Source organism: Cygnus olor, chromosome 2, assembly GCF_009769625.2.
Source record: "Cygnus olor isolate bCygOlo1 chromosome 2, bCygOlo1.pri.v2, whole genome shotgun sequence".
Taxonomy (NCBI): domain Eukaryota; kingdom Metazoa; phylum Chordata; class Aves; order Anseriformes; family Anatidae; genus Cygnus; species Cygnus olor.
The window spans coordinates 6,267,215-6,279,820 of record NC_049170.1 but is presented as its reverse complement, the minus strand read 5'-3'; the positions used below and the strand labels follow the sequence as shown (position 1 = coordinate 6,279,820).

Here is a 12,606-nt window from a genome sequence, read left to right as displayed (position 1 = left end):
TCAGCTTAGAAAACATGCTTCCCAAGCCCACCTTCTGTTCCTTATTTGAAGATCCAGCTAAAATAATATTTTGATTTCTTTTACTGCAAAGTCATTGGGATTTGAAAAAAATATATATGTTATCACACTTGCGTAAAGAGCAGCATTCAAATATCATTAGTCACTGCCCAGAGTAGAGTCCTCTGGCTGACTTTCTAACAAAAACTTGAGAGAGGTGTCTGTTATCTTGGACTATTTATTGCAGCCACACGGGTACACGCTGGTTGGAGACTTTCTCCTTTTGCTACGGCTGGCATGGAGCACTGACAGCCAACAAATGTCCAGATCCAAATTTAAAATGCAATTCAGAAAGCCCCATCACCTTATAGTTGTGATACGTGACACAGAAACAAAATAGATAACACCCCCTCCTCGCCCTTTCGCCCACCGGCACAAACACACTGTACCTCCTGGCAATACATAATAATTAAAATGAATCCTTGCTGCACTTGCTGTGTGCACACTGTGTCACACACGGTGAAGTCTCTAATAAATGAAATTGAGTTTGAAGATGAAAAACATGCCTCTCACAAAAGCGATGGAACAAGCCGTATTAAGGGTATTATTAGGGAAGAATGCTTGGGAATAAATGGCACTGCCAGACAGTTCTTCCCTGCTAAAAGGGGTTGCAAATAATTATAATAATGAGGTACTCTCCTGTCACTCACCCCATGACAGGGGATCTGATTGTCTTCCTCTCTCCCCTGGCATTTGCTGCTGTCGGTCCTTCTGTTAGGCTTTGCAAGCTCGCAGATGCTCTCCTCTCCCTTCTTGCTTCCCACCCTTCCCATCCTCTTGTCTTGTGCACCTGCTTCTGGTCCATCTCTCTCCTTCCACTTCACCCCTCATCATCTTTAAGGACATTTTCAAAATTTCAGTTAGAAAAGGAACAGGAGGAGCTAATTGTGAGGATGTTAGAGGGGGCAGAGTCTAAGCAGCCAACTTTTTTTGAGGGTCTTATATACAGCACTGGCTTACATATGAGTTTAGGTTAACTACAGCCCTGGAACAGCCCTGACTCCAGGGGCTTCTCTGGGTATGAGCCATCCTGCAGGAGATATGGAGGGGCTGGGACAAGGTTGTAGAAAACCACAAAACAAGGTGCTGGGAGGAAAGTGGACCCCTTAAGCTCGAGAGTCACTGGTAAGCTCCTATCGTCAGTGCTTCCCCCCCAGTGCTTGACACAAGCCAAAAAAGCAATTTCCCAGCCAGGGCTCCACCGTCTCCATAAGGTAAAAAATAATTCATCCAATTTTGATAGGGCAGCGTTTACTGTCTTTGAGAAAAAGCCACTAAAGATATCAATCAAGCCCTCTCCTAAATGGCTCCTGTGCACTACTAAGAGGCTCTGAAAACCTCAAAGATCCACAGCGCTGCACGGTCCAAGAGAAGGAAAAGCAAATCAGGAGCATTTGGAGCTGCGGGCCAGAAGGGAGCGGAGAATTTACACATTCCACCAAGGCTGTCAAATTGGCTTGGGGACCATGCCAAGCCCATGAGCATTTTGAGCAAGGTGAGACAGGAGACAAGGACCAGCAATAAATATGTGTGCTGGCTATAATGATCTTCAGATCACCTCCTTCCGTGCCTCTGTGTCTGGTCAGCCATGCAGACCCAACGCTTGGAGTTGTAGGCTGCACAGTACACAACTAAAAGCATATTTAATGCCACTTGTTTAAACAAGCGCTTCACATGAACAGGCAGCAAAACGCTGAAGTGTGGTTTCTGGAAGTTTTGTAGAGGGTTGTTTTGTTGTGTTTTATATATACAGATATATATATATTTCACACAAAGGAATTCAAATCAAAAGCTGCTACAAGGACTGAATGCATTTGTGATTACAGACAGATGCAAAAAAAAAAAAAAAAAGAAAAAAAAAGAAGAAAATACTCCCGCTTGTACTGTGATAAAGAAAACATGAATTGTCTCAAGAACTGACTAAGAGACAGGAAACAAAGATTAAAGATGAAAAATCAAGGTGCAGAATCTCTGAAGGCTAATAGAGGGCTGTGTCTGCACTGGTTTACTACATTTGTAAGTACAGTGAAAAGAGAGGGTGAGCAGAGCTGAGGAAATCTACTGACGGCACAGTATTTTCCAGGTAACTCTAGTCCAAGCCAGGACTGAATGAAGAACACTATAGAGGCCTGTCCTGCTAGGAAAATGAGTTAAAAAAAGCAAAGTCAGATATTGTGTTATCAGAATGTGATGTAAAGCAAAGGAGAAAATCTCACCCATTCATAACATTGTCAAGTTTTAAATTCCCTAATTCCCTGTATCAGCTCCGGTAAGAGATACGGATTATTTATTTATTTATTTATTTTTTATAGGAACCCTTAGCCAACATTTTTACCTAATTTGAAGCTGGGATCAAAGAAAAATGTGGTAGTGAGATGCAGGAGGAAAGGGATGCAGTGCCATACAAGAAAAAAATATGCCAATTTATTAACCAGTGTCTTCTGTCATCCAGAAGTCAGAGCACAGCATTGCTTTCAGTAGGGCAACTGCTGAACTGTAGGGTATTGAGAAGTGGGTAAAAGTAACAAGAATAACTGGGAAAACTTCATTAAGATGAGCTATTGAAAAAAATTGAGGTCTTTTATCTTAGAAAGGGGGGTGACAATCAGAGTCAAATATAGCACGCATTCTGAAAAATAAGAACAGGGATCTTTGTGTACTCCTGGACACAGAATGTGATAATAATGTTTTTTTGTTTTTTTGTTTTTTTTGCCCTAAGAAAATGGGGGAAGAATCAAAAACAAAGATAAAGGAATTTTTTTTTTTCACCGAACTTGTCATTTCAACTGCTAAAGTTACTGCCACAACCTGTCCCTGTAGCCAAAACATTCAAAGACAGATTAGTTGCTTACATAGATAAGGATATCTGGAATTATAATAGTTATTACAAAATTAGAAAAATGTCTATACTCTGGACTGTACTAATTTCTTCTGGAACATGTGGGGCTGCTCTGTGCCACAGACAGGTGCTGCACCAGGTAAACCAAGGTCAGATTGAGCCTGGCAATTCCCTTATTCCATCTCTACCTCTCTTGGCTGAATTCAGTGTTGATGGAAAGTACAGGAGAAAATATTTCCTAATGCTTAAAACCAGTGTGATACGGGAAGGCAGTACTGCAAGCCATTCTCTGGTGGTGAGTTCATGCTGCACCTGGACTGACTGCTCAGAGTTAAAAGCAGGAGCTACCTCTTGCCCTTGCAAGACTCATTATTGCTGAACCTGCAGCAAGCAGAAGTCCATGGAGAGGCTCCGAAGGGCAGGGCACAGACGAGGTCCTTTTGAACAGCGCTCTGTGAGTCAAGTGTATATCACTTCGGTAGTTCATGAACAATTTGAAGGTGCAGGAAAACTCTCAAAATATTTAGGTTTAATCTTCTGTGGCAGATCTTTCCCCTAGCAGATCTCTCTGTGAGCGGTAATAATGCAGTGATGAGAGCAAAAGAAATGTATTTGGGGGGCAAATCCTCATGTTTAAAATTTGTTCTGAGACCAAGAACTTGCTCTTTCACCACAAGGTCAAAAAATAATGCTACTGAATTTTCAGGAAGAGGCTGTATTGGGTACAACAGTACCAGCTCCCATGTTTCTCTGATCCTTGTACTTCTTCCACTGGGCTTTTCTTTTTCTATGTAGCTTAAAACGTTAAAGTGCACAGGTACAATACCCATGTTCATAACACATCATTGCATTAATGTTTGAGCATTTAAGCTATTTATCAAAAGATCCACAGCACCTGAACAAAGCCACAATATTTACAGTTAACGGCAGAGTAACGCAAGTAGCTTCCCCACTGACAAGCACAGCCTGAAAGCCCAGAGAGGTTCTTTGTCTTAATCATTGGTTCACACACAATCATACATAATAAAACACCTCTTCCAGTCTCAACCTGATTTATTGCTTCCCTCTTTTCTCCCACCTCCATAATTACTCATCCAACACTCACTGTCTTCTATTACCACCTCAGACAACACCTCAAACATTTCAGCTCTCCCCAAACTTGCTACATCTATCATCTGGCTTGGACATCATTATTTTCTATACTCGTCACACAGTTTCAGAATATCTTTTCATACAGGTCCATTTCAGTCGTTCTGAGAGCAAAAATGAAGCAACTCATCAGGCAGAACTAATAACTAGGCACAGAAGTTGGATAAAACATGTATGTAGACACACATCTATATACACATCTTTTTTATTATTATTATTCACATGTATACACCTAAACATCCATGCCCATTTATTTAATAGTGCATTTAATAGTGCACTTATGAGTGCGTCTCATTCAGATTACTTACTGGATGCAATTGGGAGATGCAAAGACAAAAGACCTAAACTTAATATATTTATGTATCTTTCTAAATACAGAACCCAAAGCAACCATGACTTTTCCAGGTGTAACTGGAGGTGATAGATATTGTATTAAACTTTATCTGGATTATTATTATTACTATTATTAAAGATTTCTTTTTTCTCAAACTTTCATTAACTACACAGTTTGACTTCAGAAGGAGAGAAAAAACACTGCCATGAAATGAATGTGAGAAAGTAGTCTGGAAGAAAAAAGCACCATCCCTAAAAAGTTGATTTTTAAGCTATAAAAATGGCAGTTGACTCCTCCCACCAGAAGTTTAATAAATCTTTATCAAACCTTTTTATTATTATTATTTCAACATCCTGGGCAGAATTACCTAAAAGAAATGTGTTGTTTTTATTTATTTATTTATTATTATTATTTTACTTTAGAAGATACTGATTTTGAGGGAAATCATATATAGCACATTTTGAAAACAAGATCCTTTCAAAGCCTCTTTGGCTTTGAAAAAAAGTGGGGTACTTAGTTTAAAGAAAAAGAACACACTGAATTTTGAGACAAGCACTTCAAGAGTGATTTAATAACATTTTTGCTACATTTTAAGGTTTTCTTTCTTAAGTGTTTTTTCTTGTATTCAGTACTCAAACAGCCCTGCTCTACAAAAGAACACTCTATTTAAACTCAGGTTTCAAGTTACTACTCACTGATTAGTCAATAATCCATTTTACTAATGGAATACATAAATTACATTAAAGTTTCTACACTCATCAGCAATGTGAATCAACTACATTCAGTCCATTGGTACATCTTTTACTCTGCCTAAGCCAGTGACACATCTGACTTCATATAACTTTCAATGCAGTCATGGATTCATAAAGCTTCTCTTCATAAAATACATCTTTAATTTTAATACCACAACCTAAGGCTTTCGAGCATGCTATTTGCAGCTACTTTCCTAGAAATCTTTACAAGAATTGGAATTAATATGGTAGGTTTTCAGTCACCTGCTATTTCTAAACCGTTACCTCACCTAAAGATAACTGACAGCACAATAATTTTAGTATTGATACATTGATCACATATTTTTCATGTTGCCATGGATGTAAACTATCGCTATTTTGTACTTTTTTATCTATTTAATTTTTATACATGACCACTGCTGCATCTACAACTTCAGATTCTCATGTTTATTATTATTAATGTCTACAAATAATCCTATTTGGGCTTATTGATTGCAGTCCCTTACCAAATCTTGAAATGCAAATATGAAAAATAAAATTACATACTAATAGCCAGTGTTCTCCTAGATAATCTAGCTGTCTCCATTTTAATTTTGAGCAGAATTTATCTTCGGCATTTGACATCAAGATTTTTTAGCCTAATTCTATCTGTGCTCAACTGGCCCTCATCCCATACTGCTCTCATACAAAAAAAAATAGTCCTATGGAGGAGGCTGGGAGTCCTGATGAATTACTTCAGCCTTATTCTTCCTTTTTCTTTCTAGCTTTGGAAGAGTAAGCATCACTTATTGGAGGCAAAATCAGACTGGAATAACTTCTCTGATAAGAAAGGTCAGAAGAAGCCTTCTTCTTAGAGGTCGGTGCATAAATTGTGAAGACCTATAGTCATTCCAATTAGTAGAAAGAATGGGAAAATCCTCCTGTTTATCATGAAATAGACATGCCCATTGAAAGGCAGATTTTGAACCTGCATTTTCACTGTGAGGAAAGGAGAGACTAATCAGTTATCTCACCCTACTATGACCACTGTGCCCAGTAGCTAAGCTGAGAAACCAGCTGCACCCGCAGTAATTTAGGTGAAGTTTCCCTCATAGAATTAAGCTTATAAAAACAATGATCAAGAAAGTTCCCTTCTTGATAGTCAGACCCGAAATAGTCAGTTGTATCCTAGAACTTAGTAATTGGTGAACGTTGAACCTTAGAATTGGTGAAAGAAAACTGTCTGTGAATTTTCCCAGATAATCCCAATGCATAAGGGCTCTGTCTCTTGCTTTCCTAAGTTGCCTGGCTTCTCCTTCAGTTGCAGTAGCCACTGAAATGATGGAATTAACAAGCAAAGTGTTGGATGGAAAGGCAGGAAATCCTTAATCCTTATGGGATTTAGTTTATAAGATCCTTTCATGGCAGATGCACAATAACAGGAAAGAGCCCAGCAGCTCTCAGTGATGTTAGCAACCTTGCACATGAAAGAAGAGCAGGGCTCGGCCATCCCTGGGTTGCAGCCAAGGATGGAGAATAGAAGCAGTGTAGGATCAACAAGCTCATCCAAGAAAGGTTAAGTAACAGGAAAAGGGCCAAAAGGGGATGTGGAAGGGACTGACTTGTTATGGATCTATTAGGCACAAAAACAGACCAATTTATTTATTTAATTTTTGGTTCAAATTTAGGGAAAAAAAAACAAACATTTTTCTTCTGCCACCGGAGTTCCTGCCACAACCAATAGTGGTGCTGGTTTGCTGCCTTTACTGGTGGTGGAGGCAGAAACAGGGGTAGCAGAGGTGTAGAGCAGCATCTGCACCATCAGCCAAGATGGTCATGGTGACCACAACAATGTAGTAGGAAAGAACACAGTCTTGAGTGTATAGCTCAGGGCTGGAGTCCCTGTATCAGGGGGACAAAGTGGATACATCCACAAGGATCAAACAAAAATTAGGCATTACCATGTAAATGTGGTTAAGCCAATGATGATCCAAAGTTATTTTTATAAATTATTTCCCCATTTATTGGAAAAAAAAAAAAAAAAAACATTGCAAAGACAGACGAGAATATTCCCTGCCTGGGGGTTGAGAGCAGCAAAGGGTAGAGGATACAATTCAGTCCACATACAAAATCAGTTTGGAATAAAAAGGGCAGAGCTAAATCTATCCCAGGCCTTCTAGAAAACCAAAATATATTCTGCACCAAGTGCCTATGCCTATTAACTAACCACAGTTAAGCTAAAATGGTCTCGGAAAGACTGAAAACTGAGTTCTTATATTTCTTTTCTAAAGATAAAGTCTAAATGACTAACTATTTTAGCTATTTCCTCTGCAACACCAGACAATTGCAAACTGTATCGCCCTTTCAAGGGGATCCACTCACTTTGTTTTTCCATTCATGCAAAAAAGGTTCATAAGGCACAAGGAGAGGCTGATGCTATTTCAGAGGTTTCCCATTGTCCTCTGAAACATTAAAACCTCTCTCAAAGAATCCAGAGCAAACTTCTGCTCTCCGAGAGCAGAGCTCTCATACCACCCCTTTTGATTCTTCATTTTGGTGTCCTGATGAACGAATTAACAATTCATTTTTCCATTTACGAGTGTTTTTAATTGCTGCATTTGTTTACATACTTCTTTTTTAAAAAAAAAAGTATTATCATGAATCTTCAGGCTTCTGCTTTCCGTGTTTTTAGATTACTGTTCCTGAGTCAAACTAAGTGACTCAGCTGCATTGGTTTTAAAGTCTCCAATGAGCTTTTGTAATTGTTTTTGCTTCCTTTGAATGAACTTTACTATCTCAACATGTTGGCCAATTTTCTTCTCTAATTCTTCCCCAAAATAAACACTGACACTACTCTGTTTCTTAATGTATTCTTCTTTTTATTTAATTTGGTCTGCCTACACTCTAATTTAACCGTATGTATTGCTTAATTCCATAAAGTACTTGAAATTCGGACTGTTATTAAATTGTGGTCAGTACTACTCTGTTAAACAGTCACTTCATTTCCCCATAATACTTACGCAAAATGGAATATAAAGCAATATCCCTTCTAGTTACAAAGTGAGCCAGTCCTTCAATTTTGGAATTGCTTTGACATAATTATCAACATTAAATGAAAATCCTACTTAATATTGTTCTTCTTAGTCTTATTGCTGAGCCACCTTCTCCAGCTTCTCGAGGAATTTTTATTCTGAGGTTAGCATGTTCTTCCTATAAATCTACTTTTCTTCCAGTTCTTCAGTGGCCCTTGGCACTGACTCAACATTTCAACTATTTAAATATGTCTTGTCCATCCATCTTAACTGACAGTTGTTTGCCATAGTTCACTGTCTTTATTTTCCTATATTATGAAAACATTAAAACATTCATTTATATTATTATTGCTTACTATTAATACTGCATGGTCAAAGTTTATTTCACTTTAATCCTTTATCTCACCAAGTCGATTAACCTTGTAATAGGTCAATCTACTTTAGTGATAATAAGTATAGTTTCCTGACCATATTACCCATTGCTGGATTTACCAAATGGATTTACATGAGTGTCTCTCCCCTTCCCCATATCAGACCCACACAAATAAACTTGCCCATGGCATGCTGCAGCAGCTGTGCAATTCCTTCCATTTAAAGCAATGCTGCAGCTGGCCTTGACAGTAACTATATTTTTTATAGAGACTACCAGTGGTGCATTTACCCTACTTCCACTCCCAGAGAACCATAGCATCTTCACAGCTCCAATGTCATCCCTTCACCTTTATTACAGGGTTTTAAAATTCCAGCCATCAACTCTTTTGTCTCTTGAGACCTTTATGAGAGAGGGAGAGAATCACCTCACACAGATGCCAGTTATCTGTGGGTGTAGGACCCATGAGGTGCCTTAATACACCAGAGTCGCCGAGAATCATCGAATGGTTTGGGTTGGGAGGAACCTTAAAGCCCATCTAATCCCAACCCCCTGCCATGGGCAGGGACCCCTCCCACCAGCCCAGGCTGCCCCCAGCCCCACCCAGCCTGGCCTTGGGCACTGCCAGGGATGGGGCAGCCACAGCTCCTCTGGGCAGCCTGGGACAGGCCTCACTGCCCTCTGAGTGAAGAATTTCTTCCTTATATCTAATCTAAATCTCCCCTTTTTTAGTTTAAAGCCATTTCCCCTTGTCCTATCCTTATACCCTCTGACACAGAGTCCCTCCTCAGCTCTCCTAAAGCCCCCTTTAGGCCCTGGCAGGCCGCTGTGAGGTCTCCCCGGAGCCTTCTCTTCTCCAGGCTGAACAACCCCAGCTCCCTCAGACTGTCTCTGTAGAAGGGGTGCTCTGGACTCAGCCCAGATGCAGGACCTTGCACTTGGCCTTGTTGAACCTCATGATGTTCGCACAGGCCCACCTCTCAGGCCTGTCCAGGTCCCTCTGGCTAGCACCCCTTCCCTCCAGCGTGACAACCGCACCACACAGCTTGGCGTCATCAGCAAACTGGCTGAGAGTGCACTCAATTTCACTGTCCATATCACCAACAAAGATGTTAAATAGTGCTGGTCCCAGTACTGACCCCTGAGGAACATCATTTTTTACTGATCTCTACCTGGACATTATTCTGTTGACTGCAACTCTTTCAGCGCAACCATCCAGCCAGTTCCTTACGCACTGAGGGCTCCATCCATCAAATCCACGTCTCTCCAATTTAGAGATGAGGATATCATGGGGGACAGCGTCAAATGCTTTGCACAAGTCTAGATAGGTCATGTTAGTCGCTCTTCCCCTCTCCACCAATGCTGTAACCCCATTGTAGAAGGCCACCAGATTTGTCAGGCATGATCTACCCTTAGTGAAGCCATGTTGGCTGCCACCGACCACCTCCATATCTTTCTCATGCCACAAGCTGGAAGCGTGGAGAGCATGGGTGGGAAAACATGTCAGCAGACTCATTACCAGCCAGCATAGGTCCAGTGTGGTTTAGTAGCTCTGGCACACAGCTCTTTCTCCTTTCAGCTGGTGGAAGGGACATTGAGGGGACACATAACCTGACAACCAAGGTCAGCCCTGAAGATGACGCTCGTTTAGCCACAGCATTGCGTATGCCCTTCCTTAATGCTTTATTAAGCACATTATGCATTAACAATACCAATACTGAGCTTTTTATTCTTTGAATTAAAGCTTACTAACACCACTCCTTCCAAGGCTGCTTAGAATGCAGGGAAAGGAACTGAGCAGAAAGGCCAGAAGTCACCCATGTGGAACAACAGGACTGCCTTTGGCTCAGTCCCTGAACCACATAACGTAGTTGAAGAGCCATACAATTCTGAGAAGCAAGGCTGGGTTGGAGACAACCTTGTGCCAGTTCAACAGAGCCCTGGATCAAGCCAGACAACTGCCCTGAACCTGACTTAGGGGTGAGGAATGATGACTGTAGGGCCTGTACAGTCAGAGCAGAGGGACCCCATGACTCTGTGTTACTTCCCGCCAACCACACTTCTAGTTAGCAAGTTGACTATGTGTTTCAGTCTTCTCAAAATAAATAAAATACCAAAGGTCACTGATCACAAGCTCCTTGCAAGGCATATTTGTCTGTTTGCTTCCTTCTCTCAAAAGCATCACCGAATTTTCTCAGATGCGAGCCAGTGTGCACTGCAGTCACTGGGGAGTCTCTGGTGTCTCAGAGGGTCTTGGTGCAGGCCCAGCTAATAGCTGGGCTCCTTGTTTACATTCTGAAGTTTATTTACATGAAATGCCTTTTTTTAAATGTTAATAAATGAGTTCGGTGAACCTATTTCATTGTAATTCAAAGTCTAGCAGACTGTAGAGTATTAAAAATTGCTTTGGCCTAGAAAACAAGCCTTTTGATAATAAACATCAGAGCACCAGATACTGCAGGATGGCCCAAACCATGTAATGAGTTCAGGCCCTAATAGCATGTGATTTCCTTAAAATAATGCTCCTGGGATTTTTCAGTGTAATAAATACTGAATTGCTCTGCTTTGCTTTTTGATTTTTAAGACTTTTAGTTCAAATCTTCAAGTTTTGCCAGAAAATGTTAGTGCTATAAATTGTCTTAAAGAAACAGCATGCAAAATAGACCCCCCCCCACACAGCTGAAATTTCCACTTGATCACCTGATTCCAGAAAGGAAGCTTTAAGAAAAAAGTCATGAGACACCCTAAAACTGTGAAAATCACCAATGATGTGACCAGGCACTTAGTCTGCATCAGGAAAGCACTAAAAAACTTTCAGCATGAATTGTGAATGTACAACAGAAAATTCTACCTAGATCTTTCCAAACCACGTCAACTTTGTGAAGAGGCAGTAGACACATGACACTGCTTTTGCAGTATGAATTCACATATCAGTTTTGATCAATATGATAATAAATAAATAAAATGGATAACAGAGTAAAGAAAAGTGTTTACCTGGATCATTAAGAAATTCCTCCGAGCTGTTCCACGTCCTACCATCCAAGTACAATGTGCCATTGGTGAAGTTAAACACGGTGTAGTCCCTGACACACTTGTGTCGCAAGTTGCCCATAAAGAGCTGGAGGCCTATGAGGGCAAAGACACTCAAGCAGAAAACGGTCAGGATCATCACATCAGCAAGTTTCTTAACAGACTGGATAAGTGCACCTACAATGGTCTTCAGTCCTAGGGAGATAAAAGCCAAGAGTTTATAGGTTGAGAGGCTGAAACACGTGTGCAGATAGCTACTTTTTATGATGAAAATCTGCATGGAAGGGAAAATTGGAAGGGTTTCTACTACATGTTTGTAATTTGACGGCAGAAACAGGAGACAAGTGATCACTATGAACATTTAGTTTGGCCTACTTTTATCTGGACAAAACTCTTGGTGTTAATGTTACAAGAACACTCATTCAAAAATAGAAGGAAATAACTGGATGAAGGAACAGTGAGAAACAAAAACAAAAACTAGTCATGGATAAAAGAAAATACAGAAAAGTCTTTTACATTTTCATGGAGCTGCAGTAAAGGTTGTAAAGCCTAAATCCCATTGACTTTTGAGAATGTGAATTAATTTTAAATCAGTCGGGTGATTGATAACTTTATCCCTCACATAAACAGATGAAGAGCTATGAAAATGTTATATATTGCCTGATTATTTTATATTTTTAGTGCCAAATTCTGCTCACTGTCCTCATATGAATAATTCCTCTGCCTTCAATCCATATGCTTAAAACAAGCAGAATTTGGGATTAGAAGTAAACCAAATAATATGGGCAATCACATAAACCCAGTGGAAACTATTTGAGTAAAACAACCCAAGGCTCCAACAATACCTGGGTAAAGTTAATCATTTTATAATATATTGCCAATGTAGATAAATCATCTTATTATAAACACCAAAGGCCTGAGTAACGCAAACTGGCTCTTGTGTTATTTCACCCCATAACACTAGATCCAGATTATTATTCTGTAAGTATATATATATAAATAATTATACTGTTTTCCCAAAATACATCGCTTGCTTTTGAAGTGGTCCTGAAGGGTTCAGCAATATTTGAGCTAGTTGAACATCA

At 40.0% G+C, this 12,606-nt stretch overlaps 1 protein-coding gene across 1 annotated transcript in view; it reads right to left on the bottom strand.

The window, feature by feature from the left end:
* LOC121065226 (sodium channel protein type 5 subunit alpha-like) overlaps window positions 1-12,606 on the bottom strand; it is a 206,046-nt gene that overhangs the window by 131,324 nt on the left and 62,116 nt on the right. Inside the window, 1 exon segment of the mRNA XM_040547913.1 lies at window positions 11,486-11,716. Coding sequence (XP_040403847.1) covers window positions 11,486-11,716 — 231 coding nt within the window.